Genomic DNA, 27,033 nt, shown 5'->3' with positions numbered 1-27,033 from the left:
TTTGAGTCCCTCTTCATTACAGCTAACGGATTCACGCTAGGTGTGATTTACCGCCCGCCCTCTGGATCCTTAGAAGAATTTCACCACTTTTGTGAGCAAATGTTGGAATATTTTTCAGCTTTTAAATCGCCAGTAATTATTCTAGGTGATTTAAATATAAACATTTTAAACCAAACCGATTCAGTTAGAGATTTTCTAGATATTGTATCACTAAACAGTTTTTAGAATCTTATTGATAACACGTATAACAGCCACTTCTGAGAGTCTGAATGACTTGTGTCTCACAAATCTTGATAAATACGATGTTAATGCTGGTGTACTTACTACGGCTATCAGTAACCATATGTCTCTTTATTGTCTTATTCCGAATAGCTCGGTGCACAGGGTTAAACCTATAGCGACAAGTTATAGCATTAGGCCTATAAAATCGAGTTGTATTGATAATTTTCGACAGCTTGTATCGTCTATAGATTGGGGTAGATTAACGCAAGAAACTGATCCCAACGCCATGATGAATTTTTTGATAAAATTATTGGAGCATACGATCGTGCGTTTCCGATCAAAACAATTAAGAAGAGTAAGAAAGCAATAAAACCCTGGATAAAACCCAATAAACTTTTGCATCGAATAAAAAAAATAAACTCTAATAAATTCATAGGAAACAGGGACCTGAGAATGCTTATAGAGTACAAAAAGATCAGAAATAGGCTGAACTCTGATATTAAAAAGTCCCGTATTGCTTACTACGCTAATAAATTTGCCGATATATATTTCGACCCTCCGAAAACTTGGCGCATTATCCAAGATCTAGTACGGAAAACGCGAACTGCCGCTCCTAAGAAAATTAAAATAGATGGGCAGATATTAACTGATAAGGCTCTTGCTAACGAGTTCAACCGCCACTTTTTGACTTTTGGAGCGTCGGAGGGGACCACTTGTGAGGATTTTGAAATGTATATAGAACACAATCTGCCACAGACCTTATTTCTTTACCCGGTTACCCAAGTTGAAATTGTTGGTATAATTAACAGCCTTAAAAGTAATGTTTCGTGTGGTTTTGATGGCATTAAAGTGGCTCCAAATAAAGCGGTGCCAGATTTGCTATGCGACGTAGTTTGCCACCTAATGAATACCATTTTGTTGACAGGAATATTTCCAGAAAAGATGAAAATTGCTAGGGTTTCCGTTTACATAAAGGTGGTGCTCTTGACTGTATTTCTAACTACAGACCAATATCAGTACTTCCTCTGTTTTCCAAAATAGCAGAGAAAGTTATAAATACTAGAATTAGCATCTTTGTAAGCACAACCTAATAACCGAATATCAGTATGGGTTTCGGCAAGGTAAATCTACTGAATCAGCATTATTAAGCATTAGAGAGAAAATTGCAACTACTATAGAAAATCAACCGTACACAATAGGTATCTTTTTATATTTTAACAAAGCTTTTGATTCTATTAAACATCCAATACTATTTGCAAAGTTACCGTACTATGGAATAAGAGGAGTTCCAAGTTACTGCTTAGCTACCTGACTAATCGTGCACAGTTCGTTGTGATTAATCATCTGCAGTCCGATACTGAGTTAATAAATTATGGAGTTCCGCAAGGATCTATATTAGCACCAACAATATTTTTAATGTATATAAACGATATTGTCAACGTCCCACTAACCTCAGACATTGTCCTTTACGCCGATGATACGAATGTCTTTTTCACGTCTAATAACCTCTCCTCTCTTATTCCTACTTATTTATTATTTATTTATTTACAGATACCTCCGACCCCAATGGGTGAGGCCTTTCTATGGGTGGGGTCTGTCAATCTATGGCTTCAAAATTTGTCCTGCTGGTTAGACGCAAATAGGCTCTTATTGAATGTTAAAAAAACCAAGTACATTGTCTTCTCCGCCGTTAATAAACCAATTCACGTTAATACCTCTATAACGTTTAAATCATGCCCGCTAGAAGAGACTTCAGAATACAAGTTTTTAGGGGTACTAGTTCATGAAAATCTTCGGTGGACAAGTTACGTGAACTTTATAAAAGGTATCATTGCTAAATCACTTCTTATGCTAAATAGATTTCGGACATTGTTGCCAATACGAATAAAACGGCAACTTTATTTTAGTACAGTGCATTCCCGTATACAGTATTGTTTATTAGTCGGGGGGGGGGGGGGTTACATCGAAGTATAATCTGGAACGACTATATATAATGCAGAAAAAAGGTATGCGATTCATTCAAAATCTATCTAGTCGTGATCACACATTCCCATACTTTTCCCAGAACCGGATTCTTCATATAGAAATGTTGTACAAACAGGGTTTGCTGGAAATGGTTTTTCTTGAATTCAAAGCAAATCGTGAGCTCTTCTTTGACACATAGACAAATACGGAGACACCATATCATTTCAGAAATAAAAGCTTTGTCAAAATTAAGACGAGAATTAAATATGGCATGCAATTATTAAAATGGCAAATTCCGAACCTTCTGAATTGTTATCCATCATTTCTGTATACAATAGACAGTTCTCCCTCCTTGCTTGCCTTCAGAAAACTGAGTAAAACCTATTTCCCCGAACAATCGTGATTTTTCTACATTTTGTTTTTCAGTCCTAAAGAACATGTTCTTCCTTTGGCCTTAATGGTTATGTGTCATGTTGGTGATGTATGTGTTGACCACAAATTCTGTCTTTTTTTTTTTTCACCTATATTGCCTTATCGTGTTTGATACTTTGTATGTGCTTTTTATTGTATGCGCTTGATAATTTGCAATTCGTTTAAACATTTTATATTTTATTCGATGTAATGTTTGATATCGTGTGTTTTGAGCGTTTGAGATCCAGCTATCTGGTTTGAAGTATGTTGCGCTCATGTTGTCTGCTGCGTGTACTGTCTGGAGTCGAAGGCCCAGTCAGGTGGCTTTCAATGCCGCCTCTTGCCTTGGCACCAAGACAGACCGCTATTGAACATTGTTTTTGTCAATAAACAATAAAACTAACAAACAAACCACAAAGCGACTTGAACGGAACCAGATCGGCTGAACGAGCAACGGAAGGAAGAATGCTAGGGGTCGCGTTTAGGGATGAGAAAACAGCTGCTTAGATCCGGGAGCAGACCGGTGTGGAAGACATTCTAGCTCAAATTAAGCCAAGAAAATGGGCATGGGCCGGTACCGTCATGCGCCTGAGGGGCAACAGGTGGATCATTTGTTTAATTAACTGAGCGGCTGCCAATAGACCGTAAACGCCCTAGAGGTTGGCCCAGGGCTCAATGGAGGGAGGAATGAGCGACGAAAATTCTGGGGAAAGGGTGGACTCAGCTGGCACACGACAGACATAACTGGAGTCTGCGCACTGCAGCGGCTAACAGGCTGCTGCTGCTGCTGCTGATGATGATGATGATGACGATGCTGAGTGCAAAAAAAGACGAGTAAATTTTGCGCCATTAAGAAATGGGTGCTTTTTTAGCCATGATCCAACTTTCTCGGCAGGGCATTTCGTCAAACTGCATGGATCTTCCCAGGCAAAGCAGAATAAGCTTGAATTTCAATCTTAACACATGGCGTAACGCTAGCTTGACTAAATGAGGCTATTGAAGAAACATGTCAAATTGAAGCGCTTATCGGGCTCTGAGCATATTCTTGAGATTCGTGAGTCGTTTAGCCAAATGGCGGTAAAGTGACTCGTTTTATGCTCGTGTGAATAAAATGCAACGTCCGAGGGCATTGGTACCTGCATGAAGTCGGCGTCGTTCCTCATGTGGCAGAGCTGGTTGAGCGAAGTGAACCACATGGCCCGGCCGAGGCCCCAGGCGAGCGCCACAGTGGGTATGGCGCGGGCCACCGTGGCGACCCCTTCGAGCGTGTACCTGCTCACCTCCTCCTCCTCGTAGTAAGCCAGGTGCATCCGGATCACGTACAGTACGGCCAGCACGCCTGCGGAACGCGCAACAAGGGCGGCCATGGAGACACGTGGGCGCCAACGGAGCGACCACGAGTGATGCAAGGACTGAAACAGATGGCCAAGACAGGCGAGGTACGCGCTACTAGACCATAACGCGGACAGCCCAAAAAGTAAAAAGAAACGAAGCATCGACAGTGGAAAGGAAAACGAGCAAGTGCAGTTTTCCACCTGCCTTTCACAAAAAAAGAATCTGCAGTCAAGTAAGTCTTCTCTTGCTGTCGTTCTCCACTTTTTTGGGCTGTTTTTATCATGGGTCACCAGTTATAGGTACGTTTACACGATGAGGCCAGGTCCGATAAACCGGTTCCTCCCTCCAGCTGGGGAATGTGCTTTATTTATTAACTCGAAAGTGTTTTATTCCCGGGCATATAAAGATTTCACTGACGTCATATCCGTCACGGTAATGACGCCAGTACAACGGAGCAAGCGGCCTGTAAAGAGTGCACTCCTGCACACAGAGTGTTTTCCGGGGAAGCAACTTTTAGCACTAAAGAGTGCGCAGGCAACCTGTGCGGACGTGCTTTTCTGGTGCTCCGATAACAGCGTGTTTCTACAGTGAATGACAGCGAAACGGCAGAGACAGCGGAGGGCAGCCGCAGCTCAGTATTTACCTGCATGGTTCTTTCTCGTTGTGTCTGGTTTTTCAGACGTGATGTCGCGTAGAAAGCTGGTACAGTGTCTGCGGCAAGTGGACGCAGATGAGCTTCAGCGGGATGGCGGCGAGGCAGACGAAGGGGCAGGTACAGTCGAAAGTTTTATGACAGTAAACACGGGAGCGCACGCCACTCAATGCATGCAGAGCGCTCTGGTGAGAGGCTGGAGTACTATCGCAGTTCGTGCGGTTGGCGGGCGCACTCTCTGAAAGTGCTTTATCGCGCGGCTGCCTGCTGGATTAGTTACGTTATGGAGGATAACACATTTTTAACCACCCAATCGGGCAGCGAAAAGCAAAAGTTTTAATGCGTTCGCTCTGTTTCGCGCTTGATAAAAAGCCGCTCATCAGCACATGTATTCTTTGAAATCGTTTCCAGATATCTAACGTAGCAACCGCCGCAGATAACAGCGCAATCAACCACTGTCAGGAAGTGGATCCGCCAAATGTACGAACTACGAGAGTTCGCCATCCCATCGCTAGACCGCTCTGCATGTAATGAGCGACACGCGCTCCAGTGTTTACTTTGATAAAGCTTTCGACTGCACGTGTCGTGTATGCTTAGTGGTGTCGCGGCTAACACGGGGTGAGCTAAGCGTGTTGCAGAACTGGAGGCAGTGCTAAGTAACGAACGCGACAAACAGAGGGCCGTTCAGGGAAAGTTAGGAGCAGCTGAGAGGAAGCTAGAAAGGAGCGTCATTTCTCCAACAAATGACGAACACCTCGGCCCATGCAGCGAAGCCGAGGCATGCACCGAGGGGACACACGGGGTGGAAGCAACGAAAGGCAACAACTACTCCCACGTGCTGCAAGATAGGCCAGCAAAACCAGTCGATAAGCCGGGTACCAGTAAAGAGCAGCAGGTGGCAGATGATAGCGTGGAAATGATTGCGGGAGATCCTAACATGAAGAGGAGCAGCGCTGCCATAGTGGTACGGGTGACGGTGGGGTGCTTCCCAGGTCGAACGATGCAGACGGTGATGACTGCAGCGAAGGGGCAGCTGGCCTTGTCTAGTAGAGCTAGAAACCTTGTGGTGATTGCCGCGGGGCTTAACGATGTTCTAAAGGGAGAGGAGGGAAAACTTGGCCAGGAGATAGCGAAGGGGGTAAAGGACCTGCGGGCGACGGCCCCAAATTGCAGTCTGCACCGTGCCGGAGGTGATGAAACAGGGCGTGCACACCGAACGGGCAGTACTCGCTGCTAACAGCGAGACGTGAGGTGCGGCAGGGAACTTGGGCTTGAAGTGATGGACGTGAACAGGGGAGTGGGCAGCATTGGATATAGGCAAGCTTTTTAGTGGGACGATTTTCACTTCAGCCCCAGGATAGGAAACATGGAGGGGTGGCGCCTAGGCATAGAGTTTCTGAGTAAGCATACTAGAGAGGAAACTGCGCCTGGTAATCCATGTCGTCGTGGGGGCTTATGGGAAGACCCCCCTTCTGGGCTTGGTCTTGGTATGACAGTTGGATTCTTAAGCGGTTTTGGGGATTTGTTTTCTTCACTGTGCATTAACACGTCTACGAGCTACGCGGAAGCCGAAATCATTCCCGCTCTGTGGTGGCCGTGTTCGGTCAAACAGCAGGCAGTGCGTGATCGCACCGGACGTTGCTCATGCCGCTGTCGAAGGACGCATGACAGAGCGGGTAATATGCCGCCCGTGAAATTTGTAGGCGACGAAAAAAATAAACAAAAGGTACTTCGGCGAAGACAAGATACGACAGATACAGGCACCTGAATCCGTCCTATCTTGTCATCGTCCACGACTGTTTTACACCACGTTTTCTTTTTTCTTGTTAAACTGCAGCTAACGATAGCTGCACCGGTTCACCACGAAGGTGACGTTTTCATAGGCACGCTGCATAAAATTTACAAACTCCTTAATCAACTTATTATTTGAAATAATGTTAAAGATAATAAAATCAGAGTCGATAATGAGATCCCTCCCCAAATATTAACATTGTTCGTAACTGCCACTTTGGCCTGAAAAATAGGCACGCTGCGCTGGTGCTTGCCTCGCAAGCAGCAGCGCTGTTTTCTATATCCCGGCGGTTCGGGTGGTCATTTCTGTTGTGAAAGATGTCACGCATATAACGGGCTCGGTGTGTAGCCTTTATATTACGCAAGTGTCGGCGCTTTGTCCCAGACATCAACAGCAAGGATTATCACGAGTCACACACGGGCGCCCACACAAACAAGGCACCTAAGGCAACGTCAAAATAACAAGGCCGAGAAGAACGAACAGCTTAAGTGGCACAGGCGTAACAGGTGTGTTCCATTTTTTGAAAAAACAAAGGTGCTCACGCGGGAGGTAATGGAGGCGCGGTAAATTGTGCGCGTGGGGGATAATTGCATTAGTGTTGCTTCAATATCGCTGCTGGGCAAGGAAATCGCGTTTATTGATGGTGTATAATCTGGTTGAGACGGCATGCGTCATGGTGAAGGTGTGGTTTTTAATTTTCTAAGGTTTGTAATTATTTTTTAAACATTTTTGGTTCCACATGTCTACGCGATAGTAGTAGATATGTGCGTGGAATCTGTAGTTTGTTAGTCTGCGCTGTGTGATGTGTCCTCTTCTTTCGTCCCGTCCTTGTTGCGCGAAGTTTATTTCCATTATGTCAGACCAACTAGCCCGTCAGGATGCTTTAATGAAGGCTAAGAAGCTCACAACGAGAGAAGCCCCTATTGAAGTTGGGAAAAAAACAATCCTGTAGCCTCCTCAAGCAAACGCTCACGGTCGATGTAGACATCAAGATCACTCCCCATCGCAGCCTCAATAGCTGCCAGGGCATAATCTCTGATCGGGATCTAATGAATGAAACTGAAGCAGCTCTGCTCGAGGGCCTTTGAGATCAGGGCGTGACAGCAGTGAGACGAATCACCATACGCCGAAATGATCAAATAATTCCTACCAAGCACATAATCTTTACGTTTGACCGCTAAACACTTTTTAAGTCGGTCAACGCAGGTTTCTTAAGATGCCCAATCTGACCTTACGTGCCGAACCCATGCTGCTGCTTTAGGTGTCAGCAGTTTGGGCACGGCCCAACCTCTTGCCGTGGTAAACTGGCGTGCGCAAAATGTGCAGCACATGTTCACCTAACAGACAATTGTGCATCCGACAGCTTCACCTGTGCGAACTGCCAGGGACCGCCCGCCGCTTATTCTAGGAGTTGTGAGAAGTTCAAATTAGAAAAACAGATCATTGCAGTGAAAGTAAAAGAGAACACCACCTTCCCAGAGGCACGAAAGATGTTTGCCTCTTTCCCCCTGGGTAGGTACGCCGACGCAGCTTGCCGGAGGGTGGAGCGGCGTATTGTTTCGGCTGGGACCCAGTACCGCGAGTCGGACTTGGTCCCGCCCGTGACCACCCGCCCCCCCCCCCCCTCATTGTTGTCTCCGGCGGCCCAACACGCCACCACACCGCCTGCTCAGGCAGCAGTGGCTGTGGTGGCAACCACGTCATTTGGGGATGCTGCTGCATCCACTGTTCCCTCTCCACCGGCCCGAAGCACACGCGAGGGCACGGAGGAGATGGAGACGGAGGCGCCCGCGGCAGTTCCCACCCCCGTCGCACCGCCTCTGCCACTCCTGACGCCCTCGGTGGTCGCGGCTCCAACAAAGGGCACCGGGAAGGGTGCCAAGTCCAAGTCCAGGGGGCCCAGTCCGCTGGGCACCCCCTTGACTTCAAATGGCGACATGGACGTCGAGCCGTTCCTGCATGCACCACAGCGGAAGGAACGGGCTCCGGCGTCCAGGTCAGTAGAGAAAACCAAAAAACCCCTTCCAAGAGTTCAAGCCCCGAAAGCCGATACATAAACACGCACATACTCCAGTAGCTCTAAACTTCAATAATGGGAAGAGAAAATATCATGCAATGGAACTTCAGAGGCCTTCTTAAAAATCTTGATGATGTCTATGAGTTGCTGCATTCCAATCAGCCAATTGTGATGTGTCTCCAAGAAACCCATTTAAACTCCACGCACACAAATTTCTTGAATAGTTACATGGTATTTAGGAGGGCAGTGTGCAGTAGAAGTCGGGGGCACTATGGCTAGACAGGATACTGGTAAACTTTCAAAGGAGACGAAAGATCTAATCAGGAAACGGCAAACCACGAGAATCTCTTCCGCAGCTGACAGAATAGAAATAGCCGAGCTCTCGAAGTTGATCAATAAGTGTAAGACAGCTGACATACGGAAGTATAATATGGAGAGGATCGAATACGCTGTAAAGAACGGAGGTAGCCTGAAAGCAGTGAAGAGACGTCTTGGCGTGGGGAAAAATCAGATGTATGCACTTAAGGATAAGCAAGGCAATGTCATCACAAATAGGGATAAAATAGTCACAGTGGCCGAAGAGTTCTATAGGGATCTGTACAGTAGCCGGGACATACAGGATAATGCCGAACGAGACAGTAGTTCAGAGGAGATAGACATCCCACCAGTAACGACCGAAGAAGTAAGGAAGGCTTTGAAAGAAATGAAAGGGGGCAAAGCACCTAGTGAGGATCAGATAACAGCAGACCTCTTGAAGGATGGCGGAGAAATTGTACTTGAAAAACTGGCAAACCTGTATACGCAATGCCTACTGACCGCAATGGTACCGGAATCTTGGAAGAACGCGAACATCATCCTAATCCATAAGAAAGGAGACATGAAGGACTTGAAAAATTACAGGCCGATCAGCTCACTGTCAGTCGTCTACAAGGTATTTACCAAGGTAATCGCTAACCGAATCTCTGCAACCTTAGATTTCAGCCAACCTAAAGAAGAAGCAGGGTTCCGTAAAGGTTATTCAACAATGGACCATATTCACACGATCAATCAGGTGATAGAGAAGTGCACTGAGTATACTGAACCCCTATATATAGCCTTCATAGATTATGAGAAAGCATTTGACTCGGTCGAAACCCTAGCAGTCATTCAGGCATTACGGAACCAGGGGGTAGATGAGCATTATGTAAGAATACTAGAGGATATCTACAATGGCTCTACAGCTACCATCATCCTCCATAGGGAGAGCAGTAAAATACCTATAAGGAAGGGTGTCAGACAAGGAGACACAATCTCTCCAATGTTATTCACAGCATGCTTACAAGAAGTATTCAGAACGTTGGATTGGGAACAGGTGGGGGTAAGGGTTAATGGAGAATACCTCAGTAACCTCAGATTTGCTGATGACGTTGCCTTGCTAAGTAACTCGGGGGACGAATTGCAAAGCATGCTTTCCGCACTGGGCGAACAGAGTAGAACCGTGGGCCTGAAAATTAATATGCAGAAAACTAAAGTAATGATCAATAACCTTGGGACAGCACAGCAGTTTGAGATAGGTGGCGAGGCAGTGGAAGTGGTAAGCGAATATATCTACTTAGGCCAAGTTGTGACCCCAGATCCCAACCATGAGGCAGAGATAATTAGAAGGATCAGAATGGGGTGGGGTGCATATGGCAGACATTCTCAGATAATGAATAGCAGCCTACCAGTGTCGCTGAAGGAGAAAGTATATGACAGCTGCATCTTACCGGTACTCACCTACGGGGCAGAAACTTGGAGGCTCACTAAGAGGGTTCAACTTAAACTGAGAACGACTCAGCGGGCAATGGAGCGGAAAATGATAGGTGTAACATTAAGGGACAAGAAGAGAGCAGAGTGGGTCAGGGAGCAAACTGGTGTTAAAGACATATTAGTAGAAATTAAGAAGAAGAAATGGACGTGGGCAGGGCATGTAATGCGAAGGCAAGATAACCGCTGGTCATTAAGGGTAACAGAGTGGATCCCTAGAGAAGGCAAGCGTTGCAGGGGGCGGCAGAAAGTTAGATGGGCAGATGAGATGAAGAAGTTTGCGGGGATAAATTGGTCACAGTTGGCACAGGACCGAGATAACTGGAGAATAATGGGAGAGGCCTTTGCCCTGCAGTGGGCGTAGATAGGCTGGTGATGATGATGATGATGATGATTTAGGAGGGACAGAGATGGCGGTGGCACATCCACAGGGGGCGTGGCCATCATTGCCCGGAAATCCTTGGCGTGCCACACTGTCCAACTACAGACCATCCTAGAGGCTGGTGTCATTCGAACGATAATTTTTAATAGGCCTATGACACTATGTTCCCTTTACATCCCTCCTGACTTCCAGCTCTTGAGCTCAGATTTCGAGGGTCTGGTAGATCAGTTACCCGAACCTTTAATTCTGATAGACGACCTGAATGCACATAACTCTTTTTGGGGCCCTGCTCGCACGGATGCCCGAGATCGCTTAAGTGAGAAATTCGTAACATCGTCGGGAGCATGTCTTTTCAACCAGAAACAGCCAACATATAATATAGGACACAACTCTAATTCACACCTTGACTTGGCTATTGGATCTGCCGTTCTCTTTCCATGTCTGGAGTGGGGTGCGGGCACTGACTCATATGGTAGTGACCACTTCCCCACCTCACTAACATATAGGTAAGGGCCCGATCAGTCCATCTTCCCAGAACAGGTTTAATGAAGCAAGAGCAAGCTGGAATACACTTAAAGATTCATCTAAACTACACTACACGTCCATAACACACCTACGCGTTGAACAGGCAACCCAACTACTTACGGCGAACATCCTCGACGCCGCCGAAAAGTCTATTCCCCACGCCTCATGTGCCCCACGCAACCAGCGGAGGCCGTGGACTGTAGGCGGGCGCGAGAGGCCCAGAACAAGGCGTGGGGTATCCTTCGTCGGTACCCCACGTCGAGTAACCTCCTTTTGTTCAAACGGGCCAAGGGGTTTGGAAAACGTGTGCGTCGTGAGGCAAAACGCAAGAATTGGCCTTCATTCTTAACATGAATAAACTCCTACACAGACATACGAAAAGTATGGACACGAATAGGCAAACTCAAAGGACAACACACACACAGCCTGCCTCTGGTCAGCACAACAGGGGACACACTTGAAGACCATGCTGACACTCTTGCACAACACTTCCAACACGTATCTAGTTCAGCACTACACAAACACTCACGAAACACAAACTCGTGGCCGAAAAGAAGCCTTTACATGACAATGACAGATCAACCACTTCTTATAACTCTGAGTTCACACTTCATGAGCTGAGGGGTGCTCTGAGCACGTGTAAACCCTCAGATCCAGGCCCAGACAACATCACATATACAATGATACAGAACTTACACACAGACACTCTTGTAACACTCCTTCACCTTTTCAACAAGATATGGCTTTCGGGGCATATTCCAAAGCCTTGGAGGGATGACATATTTGTAGCATTCTTGAAAAAAGGAAAGGGCCCTTCTTCTCCCGCTAGCTATCGACCCATTGCCCTGACCAGCTGCCTGTGCAAGCTTCTCGAGAAGATGATAAACCGGAGGATCGTGTACTTTTAGGACTACAAGGGCCTTCTCGAGAGCTGCCAGGCAGGCTGACCCTGATTCTTAGAACGGGTGTGTATGGGCAGATGTTCGCCCTTTGTGTACATGGGCATATCTTATTTGGACCTTCTTCATTCCGCGTGACTGATATTTTTGCCGATGTCAAACACGTGCATGGGCATATCTTGTTTTGACCCCTCTTTCACTCCTGTCGCTACGGGGGAGGGGGCGAATTATCTTCTTAATTTTTTTCTTCCTCGTTGTTTCTTTTCTTGTTTGGCTCTTTGTTTCTCAGGTTCGCACCGCAAGACTGTGGGTTCTTGTTATTTTTTTTTATTTTTTAGTTTGTTTATTTTTATTTTCCTTCTCTCTCTTCCACTTCTCTCATTAATTTGCTGCCCGCCAACCATGATACAATTGTACAAACTCTCCCATCCCTTGCCCTGCCCTCACCCTTGCTACATTTTCTGTGTATATATAACCCTGAAACGAACTTATTCGGTACTCTGAAGAAAGGAAGTCGTCTTCCTGAAACGTCTGTAAACTTTTATTTTTATTTTGAATGTCTTTCTCGAGCGTCTCTGTCTCTACTTACCTTATATATATATATATATATATATATATATATATATATATATATATATATATATATATATATATATATTGTAATGAAGATACTACGAGCAGCAAGTGCACTTCCTTAAATGGGTATGTGCTCGAATATGGGACAATTCCGCCACAAGCGGGTATGTTCCTGGATCTGGGACTGGCAGCCCCACCGAGAGTGCTGTGTGCGAGACTGCTTCTGAGACCCGCCGAGAGCTCGCTCTGACCCGTTTGGACTTCACGGCAGTAAGACCTCGCTATAACGCCCTGTCAATAAACCCCACTATATTTTGGTGGAGGTCCTGCACTTTACAAGGTCCCCAACCTGGAATTACGCAGCAAGCGAGTGCTCAGGCCCGTACCCGGAGTAATCGACCAGGAGGAAATGGTGTCGCCGCAGCCCGCACCCATCATGTGCTCCGGTGTTCTGCCCCAACGAGAACCCGCCCACTTCACCGGCGAGGATGATACCGACGCAGAGGACTGGCTGACCTCCTACGAAAGGGTGAGCATTCATAATAAATGGGATGACACCATGAAGCTGAACAACGTCGATTTGTATCTGGACAAAGTCGCAAGGTTGTGGTTCCGTAACAATACAACTGATACGCGCACTTGGACGGATTTCAAGGCCCGATTCCTGGCAGCATTCGCTCGACCTGCTGTGCGAAAGCTTCAAGCTTAACAACGCCTACGCAAGCGAGCCCAGGAAGAGAACGAGGCATACACGAGCTATATAGAGGACGTCGTGGACCTATGCAGGCGAGTGAATCCTGCGATGCCCGAGTGTGATAAAATCAAACACATTCTAAAGGGCATTGAAGACTATGCATTCCAGATGCTGCTGGGAAAGAACCCGCAGACTGTGAGCGAAGTCACAAATTTGTGCCTGAGCTATGACGAGCTGCGAAAGCAGCGCGTTTTCACACGCCAGCGTCCGTCGCCGAATGACGACTTCTCCCGAGGATCGCTATCATCCTTAACCTTGCCTCCTGACCTTTCGTGCCTCTTGCCCCACATCCAGCAGTTCGTGCGGGAAGAAGTTACGCGGCAGATTTCCCTGCTCCCCAGTGCTCCTGTGCCTGCGGGTCCACTGCCTCCGACTGTGCGCCGCCTAGTTCGACAACAGGTTGCCGAGACGCTTCCTTCATTCGACCATCCGCCGCCTCTGCCCGCTCCCGTAACTTCCGCTGTAACTGCACCGTTTGCTTCTCCTTCGACGGTGCCCTTCGCGCAACCCGTAGCGGCACCTCTGGAACCTCAACTGGCAGTTCCCCTTGCGCCACCGGTGGCCACACCTCTCGCCTCTCCTGAAATGCTACCGCTGAGTTACGCTGGAGTCGTCCGACAGCTGCAACCAGGCGCTTTCCAGCCTTACTACCGTGCGCCAGATCTGCGAACGATGGCGTATAACCGGCCGCCAGCCCAAGCACCGAATCCCTGGCGCACTCCCGACAACCATCCGATCTGCTACGCGTGTTGTACTCCAGGACATGTGGCCCGGTTGTGCCGCCGGCGGCCATCGTTTTCTAACGACGCCCCGTATCCAGCGCCCGCCTATGGACCGCAGCAGTACTTCGCTCGTGTTGACACGTGCCCGACACCGAGTTCGTACCCTGCGGACCAGCAGCCCTTTCGGCGCCGCCGCTCCTCGTCCCCGCGTTCCCGTTCCCTTTCTCCCATGCGCCCTCGCCAGAATCCACCCACCGAAGGAAACTGACGGCTGCAGTTCCCGAGGCAAGAACTGCACTGACGTCTAAATGCCGAAGTCCTCGTTTCCCACCCGCCAATGTTATTGAACTGACCGTTGAAGGTGTAGCCGCATTAGGGCTTGTCGATACTGGTGCCGCTGTGTCCGTCTTAAGTCAACGACTCTGCCGCTCATTGCGAAAAGCGACAACGCCACTCTCCGACCTTACTCTGCGAACCGCAAGCGCGCAAGAGGTTAAACCGCTAGCCATGTGCACCGCTCGTGTAGCGATACAAGACATCACATACGTCATCGAGTTCATTGTCCTTCCTTCATGTTCGCACGACATCATCCTCGGGTGGGACTTCTTATCACGTCATCACGCCATCATTGATTGAGCTCGTGCAGAGGTCGCACTATTTCCGTCATGCGAACCGCCATCGACTGACGTGTCCGTGAGGTTAATGATGGACGACACGACTCTCCCACCCCATTCCTCCGTGCTTGTGCCTGTTTCTTGTGACGTCACCCCTGATTCCCCTGTTGTTTTCACGCCATCGAGTGTATTTTCGTCTCGGAAATGCTTTCCTTTGCCCGCTGCTCTCATCGACGTCCAATCTGGGTCCAGTGTTATGCTTGTCAGCAATCCATCGTTTTGCCCATCAACATTATATCGTGGGGAATGTCTCGGATACGTGGAAGCTCTCGACCCCATTCTGATCATGGCCGTCCCGGAGGAAACATCTTCGTTTTCGGTGAATGTCCTCCGCCCTCATCCCAGGGAAGACCCCGAGGTTTTTCAACGATCCCTCGATGGCGATCTCACCCCAGCACAACGGGACAAAATCCTCGCCATTCTCGATCGCTTCCGTCAATCCTTCGACTGTCATCAGACCGCCTTGGGCCGCACGTCGACAGTTGCCCACGAAATCGATACCGGATCCCACGCCCCACTGCGGCAGCGACCTTATCGTGTTTCACCTGCGGAACGGCGTGTGATTGACGAGCACGTCGCTGACATGCTCACGCGCCACGTCATTCGACCCTCTTCAAGCCCCTGGGCATCGCCCGTCGTGCTTGTCACGAAGAAAGATGGGTCCATCCGGTTCTGCGTCGATTATAGGCGTCTGAACAAAATCACCCGCAAAGACGTCTACCCGCTACCTCGTATCGATGACGCTCTTGATTGCTTGCAAGGCGCTGAATTCTTCTCGTCTCTCGATCTACGTTCAGGCTACTGGCAAGTTCCCATGGCCGAACCTGATCGCTCAAAAACTGCCTTCGTGACACCTGATGGACTTTACGAATTTAACGTCATGCCTTTCGGACTTTGCAATGCGCCCGCAACATTTGAGAGAATGATGGACAGCGTTCTACGGGGCCTCAAGTGGAAAACATGCCTTTGTTATTTAGACGACATTGTCGTGTTTTCGCCCGATTTTACCACTCACCTTGAGCGCTTAGAACAGGTCTTGACGTGCCTCACGTCTGCTGGATTACAGCTGAACTTGAAGAAATGCCGCTTTGCTGCTCGCAAACTGACCATTTTGGCTCATGTCGTCTCAAAAGATGGCATCCTTCCCGACTCGGAGAAGCTTCGCGCCGTCGCCCAATTTCCAAAACCCGCCACGATTAAAGACCTACGAAGTTTCGTCGGATTATGTTCCTATTTTCGCCGCTTTGTCCGGAACTTCGCCACCATCATCGAACCTTTGACGAAGCTTCTCAACGGATCCGGTAGAGAAGCTGTCGCCTGGTCGCCTGACTGCGAGGAAGCTTTTGTGTCTTTACGGCGCTTGCGTACATCGCCCCCAATACTACGCCATTTCGAGCCCCTACTACCAACTGAGGTACACACTGATGCCAGTGGTGTCGGTCTTAGCGCTGTACTGGCTCAACGAAAAGACGGCGTACAGGAGTATGTAGTTGCCTATGCCAGCCGTACTCTCACAAAGGCGGAGCGAAATTACTCGGTCACCGAAAAAGAATGTTTGGCGATCGTTTGGGCGATTCGCAAGTTCCGTCCTTACCTGTATGGACGCCCGTTTAACGTTGTCACGGACCATCACGCGTTGTGTTGGCTGTCGTCACTAAAAGACCCGTGCGGCCGACTTGGCCGTTGGGCTCTCCGCCTCCAGGAGTACGACATTCGCGTTGTGTATCGGTCCGGCCGCAAGCATACGGACGCCGATGCCCTTTCTAGATGTCCCCTGGAGTCAGAAAATGCCTGCATATCCTCGCTCGACAGCGCCCTGGCGTCACTTGACATCCGCGACATTGCTGCAGAGCAGCGGAAAGACCCCTGGATTGCGTCCATACTGCAATACCTGTCGAGTCCGTCCACAGTTTCGGCGTCCCGTGCACTCCGTCGCCAGGCTTCACACTGCGCCGTTCGGGATGAACTCCTATATCGGCGCAACTATTTCGCAGACGGCCGCAAATGGTTGCTAGTTATTCCGCGTCATTTGCGTTCCGCTATCTGCTCATCCTACCACGCTGATGCGCAATGCGCCCACGCTGGCGTCCTCAAGACATATCAGCGGCTGCGCATACGCTACTACTGGCCCGGAATGTACACGTTTGTTACAAAGTACATCCGCTGCTGTCTCGAATGCCAGCGCCGCAAGTCTCCGCCGCAACACCCTACCGGACCTCTACAGCCACTACCATGCCCGGCGCGCCCTTTCGACCGCGTTGGGATCGACATCTACGGGCCCCTCCCGAGCACAACCGCAGGGAACCGTTGGATCATCGTTGCAGTAGATCATCTTACCCGATATGCGGAAACAGCCGCACTCCCCACTGTCACGGCGCATGATGTGTCCCAATTCCTCCTGCAAAGGTTTATTTTGCGCCACGGCGCGCCCAAGGAGCTCTTGAGCGACAGAGGACGCGTCTTTTTATCCGACGTTGTACAAGCCCTGCTGACCCAGTGCCAAGTCGTTCATAGAAAAACTACAGCGTATCACCCACAAACCAATGGGTTAACCGAAAGATTTAACCGCACGCTTGGCGACATGCTTTCGATGTATGTCTCTTCGGACCATTCAAACTGGGACTTGGTTCTGCCATTTGTCACGTTTGCGTATAATACGGCGACGCAGACTACGACGGGCTTCTCGCCATTCTTTCTACTCTATGGGCGTGAGCCTTCCGGCTCCCTGGACACCATCCTGCCCTACCGTCCCGATGTCTCCGAGTGCAGGCCCGTTTCCGAGATAGCTAGGCATGCCGAAGAGTGCCGTCAACTGGCTCGATCCTTCACCGCTGCGGAACAAGGGTGCCAAAAATCTCGTCGTGACGTTTCAGCCACCGCACCTACCCATGCAACCGGATCCCTCGTGTGGCTGTGGATTCCGTCCAAGACACCCGGTCTTTCACCAAAACTCCAAGCTAAATACCATGGACCCTACCGAGTTATCGAGAAAACGTCCCCCGTGAATTACGTCGTTGAGCCAATCACTGCCACGACCGATCTTCGTCGCCGTGGGCGCGAAACAGTTCACGTACAGCGCATGAAGCCGTACTATGACCCCGTCGTTGTCGCATCGCCTTGAGCCGCCAGGATGGCGTCTCTCTTTGCCGGGGGGTGATTGTAATGAAGATACTACGAGCAGCAAGGGCACTTCCTTAAATGGGTATGTGCGTAGTATCGGGACAATTCCCCCAAAGCGGGTATGTGCTCGAATATGGGACAATCCGCCACAAGCAGGTATGTGCCTGGATCTGGGACTGGCAGCCCCACCGAGAGTGCTGTGCGCGAGACTGCTTCTGAGACCCGCCGAGAGCTCGCTCTGACCCGTTTGGACTTCACGGCAGGAAGACCTCGCTATAACGCCCTGTCAATAAACCCCACCATATATATATATATATATATATATATATATATATATATGACAGAAAATAAGGGTTGGCAGTCAAGAAAACCTCGGAAAGCAAAGGGGAGGTTGTGGCGGGTTATAGAAACAGATGAAGAATTTTTTGAGTCGGAACGAAAGTGGTGAAAAGTAGAAAGAAAGTAAGTTGTCCGAGTGGCGCTGGCTACCACCCCCAAGTGGAGGAATAAAAAATACCTTAACATAAATACCCGAGAAAGTGGTGGGGAGACAGCCCCGCCGGTAGCGTAGTGGTTATCACACCAGACCGGTATTCTGGAGGTCGTGGGTTCGGATCCCACCCGGCGGGCATTTTTTCACCACTTTCTTTCTGACTCAAAAAATTCTTCATCTGTTTCTATAACCCGCTACAACCTCCCCTTTGCTTTCCGAGGTTTTCGTGACTGTCAACCTTTATTTTCTGTCTTATTTCACCGAGCCCCTCATTTGCCATTTCTGATTCGTTATATATATATATATATATAAACCGAAAAAAATACCGGTTCGATGAGCTGAGTTATCACTGAAATTAGAAAAAAAAATCTAGTAGTTTAAAACAACAGTCAAATAAAATACAAACAAAAATTCAAAATGCTGCTGTTCCCCAAGGCAGTGGCGCGATTGCAAAGCAAGCTTTAAATAATTAAGAGATATTAGAAAAACAGATGAAGTGGCGAAGATTTACCACCTACTTTCACGCCCAGACTTTATGTTGTCCTAGCGACTATTCAAAAGCCACCGCCAAAACATATTACGGTGGGATATATTTTCTGCCCTTTCGTTTTTTGTTGAAATTGCAATCGCCGCTATGGAATCGCCCATCATTCTAACCTTGAATCCCTAAATTTAGGCCTGCGTACTGGCGCGTTCAACTACCAGCGCTTAACCTATGGCGCACATTTTTTTATATTTGTAGCAAAACAGAAAAATCGTACAACAGGCACATAAATACTACCAATGAGTGAGATTATTTGGTCATCCTGAATAATTTGTTAGCTGTCCCCTTATCAAATGTGTCAGCCACACTTCTGTTAAAAGTAAGCTTTAGTTAATGCTCAGTCACTGCTTTATTGCTATCACCACTGCAATTCCTTTTGCAATAGCTATACCGGATGTGTGCATTACAATCAGTATGTCATGGTGCCGCCTGACCCCTGGCCATCGTTCTGTGTGCTACATCACGGAATCTTATAACAGCTTATGCTGTTACAGAATGAAAGGGAAATTTGACGCGTGGAGCATGAGATGGGACTTTGTTGTGTAGACGCTCTTTAATTCGTCCACAGCAGTACTCCCCTCCGGAACGAGTAGCAGTATAAGATGTGGCGAGTTGGGCAGTCAGTACAAGTGCACCTTCGAAAAAAAGCAGATGTGAAAGAGACAAAACTGCAGAACAAGCAGAAAAGGTGATCGCTGGGCGAATCGGACAGCGTGAAGTACCGGCTTGCTTTTTTGCACGTGTCATCTGCTGTATTACTGTTTCTGCTTCCAGGACAAGGCCGAGGGCTGCAGTTTCTTGCCAAGGGATTAGCTGCGCACCTTAGCAGTTTTCCCTGACATATCTGTTAATTGTATCTGTAAAAAACAGAACCTCTCCACAGTACTGTCCTCAAAAACTTACCACGGAACTCACTTCCTTCGCATTGATGACACGCTTCGTTGTGAAAGACAGGGCAAAGAAAAGTGTAGAGCAATATCCACGTTTTGGTACATTTTTTTACTTATTCGGTTTTACTTACTTTTTGCGTAATATTTTAAAACAACGTCATTCCCCTTTTCTTTTTGGTCGTTTTACGTGTAAACACATTAAAAAAAACTGGCGCATTAGATGCCCCGTGCTGTATCTCTGCTCCGAGGCTCAGCTTCTGTTGCAGGCCGGCAGACTTATTTTAACCAGCTGTCGATATTAAATGTGGATGAAAATCTCGATACACGGACGTTCTCGATTTCCATCTACTTCAGAAAACGGTCGTGGGTAAGGGAGATCGAGACCAATTGTGGTCAGCAGCAAACGGCTTAGCCACTGAGCAGCTCCTGCGGTCACACTTGTCAAGTATTAACAATTTGCAGGTGTCGGACCTTTTAAACAAATTATGACATGCAAAAAGTTTGCACACATCGGGTGTGGGCTTTCTTTGTTGCGCAGTAGAGCAATCCTGCAGCCTGACTGCTCCAATAAAGTCGTTTTATATCCGCTGACATTTAGTCAGGGGACTAAATGACATTTAGTTTGGTCAAACTAAATGACAAACTAATGAATGACAAACTACATGACAAACTAAATGACAAACAAAATGACAAACTAAATGACATTTAGTTTGGTCAGCTTGCACTACGCTCGCGCTTCCAGCAGCAACAGACCATTGCTATATTGGTGCTCATTCATTTCCCCTGTTGTTATATAGAGCGTGATAGTGTTCAATTGTCTGGAGGGGAAAGTGCGCGAACGGGTACGATGTTGATGGTACGTGAAAGAAAAAAAAAGGCCTGAATTGCATTGACTGTGCAATATAAATATTGGAGGGTCGAACCGTTTCGGCATGAACCGGTAACCGTTATTTCTTTTTGCGGTTCAGTTGAGGTTTTCGGTTCGCTTCGGTTCCGGTTCGACATCCTGATATATATATTGTAACGAGAAAACGAGGAAGTGGACTGTGCATCCTAGTGCGATGGGCATCTTACACCGACGAAGACGAAGACGGTTGGCGTGGGGTTATCGCTCGTGTTGTGATGGCCGAATTGTAAATAGCTTGCATCGCTCTCTGTAAATAGATCGCTTCAGCATCGACCATGGTTCATGTCATCCGTCCTACCGCCACGTAACAATATATATATATATTATATATAATATATATATATAAGATAAACGGTTAGGCTAGTGAAGGTTAAATAGTAAAAAGGGGCGCAATACAAAAAACATAACAAATTTACTTCGAAAACATAACTTTACATCGACGTTTCGGACGGGGACCGCCCTTTATCAAGAGTCAAGTATAAAGGACGGTCCCCGTCCGAAACGTCGATGTAAAGTTATGTTTTTTTATTGCGCCCCTTTTACTATATATATATATATATATATATATATATATATATATATATATATATATATATATATATATATATATATATATATACACACACACACACACATATATATATATATATATATATATATATATATATATATATATATATATATATATATATATAAACCATAGCCGGTCTTTGGTTGTGGCGATGAAACGTAGGTCACTGACCAAGTCAAAGAAGCGGTTTGACGTTTCGGTACCCCTACGGGTACCTTGATCACAATGAGCATGTGCGTGGAAAACGAAGCTATATATTGGGCATGAGGCGTCGCAATGAGGTGGCATAGATACGGTGCAGATTGCCGTCTGTTCTGTTGATAGTGTCGGCCGTCCTCTGAATGATGAGGGATTCGAGCAGCAATCGGGAAGACAGATTGCGCTCGGTTGTCAGAACTTTCGCCTCGTCCCAGTCGACCACGTGTCCCGTTTTCTCACAGTGCTCCGCCAGTGCGCTTGTTCTTGCATGGCCCATGTTTACGTCGTTCCGGTGCTGCGTTAATCTTCTGTGAAGATTGCCCGTTTCGCCAATATACAATTTGCAATCGGCGCACGGGATCTAGTAAACAACACCTGGGAACTTGGAGCGTGAGAGGGGGTCTTTTACGTTGACGAGGTCAGAACGCAGTTTGCTAGTTGGCACGTGCGCGATGTGCACACCGCGTTTCTTGAAAATGCGTGCGAGAGCTTCACTGATATGTGGGACGTAGGGAACCGCAGCACGCTTTGGCGCGCTTCTTGTGGACGCTTCTGCTTGCTCACCTTGATGCATAGTTGTGTTCGTCGCCCTCTTTGCCTCTTTTCGGATAAAGTGCTTTGGGTAGTCATTCCGTTTCAGGTCTCTTTCGATCTTCTTCATTTCTTCTTTCAGGCTTTCCGGTTCAGAGCACGTCCGTTTTGCTCTGTTCACAAGTGACGTCACCACTGAACGTTTATGGGACATGGGGTGCACCGAATGGAAGCTCAGGTACCTTCCGGAGTGCGTAGGTTTCCTGTATACGCTGAATGATAGTCCACTCGGGGAGCGTTTTACGAGCGTGTCCAGAAAAGGAATAGAGCCATTGGATTCCTCTTCCACAGTAAAGTTGATTGAAGCCTCTGTATCATTCAGATGCTGTAGGAAGCGTCGAACATGCTGCTTGTCCATGACGCAGAAGCAATCGTCGACGTACCGTACGAAGAGCTTCGGCTGTGGTTGAAATGATTCCAATGCTCTTTCCTCAATCGCTTCCATCGTCAGATTTGCGGTTGTGACCGAGATCGATGCCCCCATGGCAGTCCCAAACGTCTGCTTGTAGATGTCGCCGTTATACGTAAAATACGTATTGCTTAGGCAAAAATGGAGGAGCTTGCAAAGCTCGGCGGCATCAAACGGAGTGCGGTCCGGAAGCCTTTCGTCCAATTCCAAACGTTTTCTGCAGGTTTCGACTGCCAGTTCGACTAACAGAAGAAACGGACACCCATGACCAAGCGTCTCCCCCGGCCGGCCTGCCCCCCTGTCCCCCGTGCCCACCGTGCCTGCCGTGTCCACAACGTCCGCCCCGTCCCACGCCTTCCCGAGCCCCGCCCGTCCCAGAACGCCGCTACATGACACGCCTGGCCACGAAGGCGGCGTCGCAACCAAGCCGGGAGGCTGAGAATTGACTTGCAGTGGAGACAGGTACGGCTCGCCCTGATCATGCATGGTCCCCCTCTTTTTTGTCAATTAGAAAATTAATCGACAAGCGTGTTCGCTTTGATTTGCATGCTGCTCACTTGGAAACATACGTCAACCAGAACGCCGCACCAAAAGGCCTTCGTCTAGCCTGCACACCCTCGATGTGCACATTTAATCCGGAGGAAATCACGAAATGGGAGAAAGTGCTGTCCGATGCGTCGGTGGGTCTCACGGAGATTGTTTCGCAGCACAGCCGAAGACGGGCCACGGAGCTTCTAGATGCCGAAATTCTAGAGAGGTCGAAATCGAATCTATCCGACTTAGAATGCAAGGAACTTAAAAACTTTGAGACGACAAAGAGGAAAGAAATATCACAACAAAAGATCAAGAAATTGCAACGCGATAACATTTCCCCCCAGTTTGTACTCCACCCCGTGCAACCAACCCATCCCGTAAGCATCACCCCACGTCCCGATGCTATATCTCGCCCCGTGAGTGCACAACAAATGAACGTGGTAAATCTGTCAAGCAAAACATTATCCCCGGCTCAAGAAAAACTTCTCTCAAAAGGTTTGACATTCTGCCCAGCCTCCGGAAATTTCAATGAGTTCCAACTATATCAGGATCTGGACACATTCGCACGTAATCTGCGTCTCCGGGAATACTTCCATGACCGCCCCAACACAAAAACACAACTGCCTGGTGCGTCAAACAAATCCTGGACACCAAAAGACCGACGAGACCAGCACTTAGATATGTATATAGCGGCTGTACAGAAGGATGTAATCCGGGCATATGCACAGCACCAGCCCGGGCGAAACAACCTGTCAGTAGAAGAGCGAGCAGCTTTAAATTCCCTTCAAGCTGACACCAGCATAATTATCAAACCAGCGGACAAGGGGGGAGCCATTGTTATACTTGACAGATCTGAATACTTGGAAGAGGGAATGCGACAACTAAGCGACAGACAATTCTATAATGAGCTACCAAATGACCCCACAAAATTCTATGAAAGTGAAATTCACAACACCCTCAAATCTCTTGTCACGGAAGGTAATATAACTGCCGCGATGGTTAAAATTATGTCACCGGAACATCCTGTCCCTGGTCGATTTTACTTGCTACCTAAAATACATAAGAACAACCACCCGGGCAGACCCATTGTATCCAGTAACGGGACGGTGACAGAAAAAATTTCAAGTTTCATTAATCACATAATCAAGGACATCCCCCCTACGTTCCCGTCCTACATCAAAGATACCAGCCATTTCCTGCAGGAAATTGCTGGTATCGTCATCTCACCAGGGTGTTTTCTGGTGACGCTGGACGTCTGTTCATTGTACACAAATATTCCCCACTCTGAAGGCATCGCAGCGACCGTGGCAGCATTTACTGGCTTAGACAACCCATCAATAGACATAGAGAGCGAAACTCTCGCAACGCTTCTAACCATTGTACTAAATTATAACCACTTCGAATTCAACGAAAAGCACTTCCTTCAGATCAGTGGCACGGCGATGGGAACCAAGATGGCTCCAAATTACGCCAATATTTTTATGGCATCATTGGAAACTCCTTTCATTGAGAAGCAAGAAAAGAAACCACTGTTTTACAGGCGTTTTCTAGATGACATATTCATGATATGGAACCACGACAAAGCGAGCCTTCTCGACTTCATTTCAAAATTTAACTGCCTCCATCAATCAATCAAGTTCACCCACGACATATCTCAAAATACTATCAACTTTTTGGATGTAACCCTTCAGGTACATGGCAACTCCCTCGCGACCACCGTCTACAAAAAACCCACGGATCGCCAACAGTACCTGCATTTTGACAGCAACCACCCACGACATTGCAAAGTTGGAATACCATACTCGCAGGCATACAGATACCGCCGAATCTGTTCTGATATCCAAGAATTTGACAGAAACTCGCAAAATCTAAAGAACATCCTTCTGAATCAAAATTACCCAGAAAATATAATTGATGACGCAATCAACCGGGCCCGCCAAACAGACCGCCAGTCAGCATTGTCAAAAGCCAATTCACAAAAAAAGGAAACACCCCAGACCAACCTGATATTAACATACGGGGCGAACATGCCACGAGTAAACAACATACTGAGCAAGCATTTCAACATGATCAGACAAAGTGAGCACCTGTCAGCTATCTTCCCCGAACCACCCCGTGTAGTGTATCGTAAAGACAAGAACTTAAGAGATGTGCTTGTTAAGGCTAAAATTGGGATCCCGAAACAACACTCAGGCTGCCGCCCATGCGGGAAAACGCGCTGCAAAATCTGTCCCCTCATCACCCTAACCGACACGGCAAAATCTAACTTTTCCAAATTTTCCTTCCGAATAAAAGAAAGCCTCGACTGTGATTCAAGTAACGTCGTATACAGACTGCACTGCGAAATGTGTGGCAAGGACTATATTGGCCAGACCGAGAATGCATTCCGACTCAGATTAAACAACCACAAATCCCACGTCACCTCACAGCCGGATCTACCATTTTCCAAACATATGCGCCTGCCGGACCATTCCATTGAGCATATCAGAATCACTCTCCTGCAGTCCGGCTTCCGCTCTTCCCTCGAACGCGAGCAGAGGGAGTCCTACTTTATACATAAATTCCAGGCATTCACCCATGGCATCAATGAGGACCCGGGCCGCCTCTCATTCTTGCGACAAAAAGCTGCGCCTTAGACGGAAATATCTGGACCTTTCGGGCATTGGAGGGGGTGAACGCAGAACCAGGACCGTGCATACAACTTAAAAAGAAAGCAAGAAGGAAAAAAAAGGAAACCCCGCTTTAGGGACCAAGTCAAGCAAAACAAACAGGTAGAACGCCCTAACCCCCCACCCCCCCCTTCCCCGCCCGTTCGGCAACCACCACCGTCTCATCAGTGACCTTGAACATCTGTGAGCGCGCCCCGCGGGCCCGCCGACGCACGGCGCCCTGAATTATGACCGCCGCACCACTGATAGACAAACGGCCGAAGAATGCGCCGCAAACGAAACCAAATCCAAGTGTTACTTGTTCCGCGGCTCGCTGGCCGCGTAGCAAGGCTTTGCCGCACCACTCGGTTTCGTCGAAGTGGCGCCAGGACCAGAGCTGCTGTAGGTTTAACCAGTAATAAAACAAAACCGAAAATGAGACAGGAAATTCCGAGTATGGCGCGGGGACCATGTGTTGACTTGGCGGGCCGTGCATGCATGCGACCTTGCAGTTTGACCGAATCGAAGATCTATGCCTGTGCCGCCATCTTATGTCCGTCTCCCTTCATTTCCCCCCCCCCCTTTTTTTTTTTTTTTTTTTTTTTCTTTCTGCTCTTCTTCCTTTCCTGCTGACTACTGTTACACCATTTGCGGAGCGCGCAGGACTCACTCTTGTTTTTGATCTTGTATTTGCTTGTGTGCCTCTTGTTACGTTTTTCGTGCTGCCTTTTCGTCCGTGTTCTTTCCCCTTCCCTCACCTTCCACCTTTCTAGCCAATCGGAATGCCTCACTTGCTCAAACTGTTTGAAACACCCCTCACCCGCGACCTCTCCTGTAGGGATGAGGGAAGTAACCCTCCCTCACAGAAGTTTTTGTATAAAGGCGCAATGTGAGAAATTAAAATACAGCCCTGAAGAAGGAGTTTCTAACTCCGAAACTGTTGGCAACAAAAACGGGAAACGTGTCAGTCGACTTCTTTCACTATATATATATATATATATATATATATATATATATATATATATATATATATATATATATATATATATATATATATATATATATATATATATATATATATATATATATATATATATATATATATATATATATATATATTGTAGTGGGGTTTATTTAAACAGCCGAGGAACCAAGGCGATCAAGCGACGGAGGCAGAAGCTCGAGCAGCCGAAGAAGCAGAGCAGCCAGCACTGAACGCGATCACGCTGCGAATGCTGTGCGCTTGATGCGTGGGGATTGTCCGTGGGGATTGTCCTGCTTCCGCTTGGATTTCGGCCCGAGCTTTAATCCCTTGACCCGGACCTCGCTTCTTCGTTACAATTACCCCCGGGTGACAAGGAGCCATCCTGGCGACTTCATGGCGAGGGCGAGACGATGGGCTCGTGGTAGGGCTTCA

The 27,033-nt window shown here is 47.8% G+C and overlaps 1 protein-coding gene across 1 annotated transcript in view; it reads right to left on the bottom strand.

The window, feature by feature from the left end:
- LOC144167837 (phospholipid-transporting ATPase ABCA3-like) overlaps positions 1–27,033 on the bottom strand; it is a 198,578-nt gene that overhangs the window by 119,896 nt on the left and 51,649 nt on the right. Inside the window, exon 4 of the mRNA XM_077696996.1 lies at positions 3,735–3,937. Coding sequence (XP_077553122.1) covers positions 3,735–3,937 — 203 coding nt within the window. The remainder of the gene's footprint in view (positions 1–3,734; positions 3,938–27,033) is intronic.

Source organism: Haemaphysalis longicornis, unplaced genomic scaffold (genome assembly GCF_048455015.1).
Source record: "Haemaphysalis longicornis isolate Haplotype H1 unplaced genomic scaffold, Haemaphysalis longicornis Haplotype H1 scaffold_2, whole genome shotgun sequence".
NCBI classification, from domain to species: domain Eukaryota; kingdom Metazoa; phylum Arthropoda; class Arachnida; order Ixodida; family Ixodidae; genus Haemaphysalis; species Haemaphysalis longicornis.
Note: the sequence above shows the minus strand (reverse complement) of the source record. Positions and strands in the feature narration are given on the sequence as shown.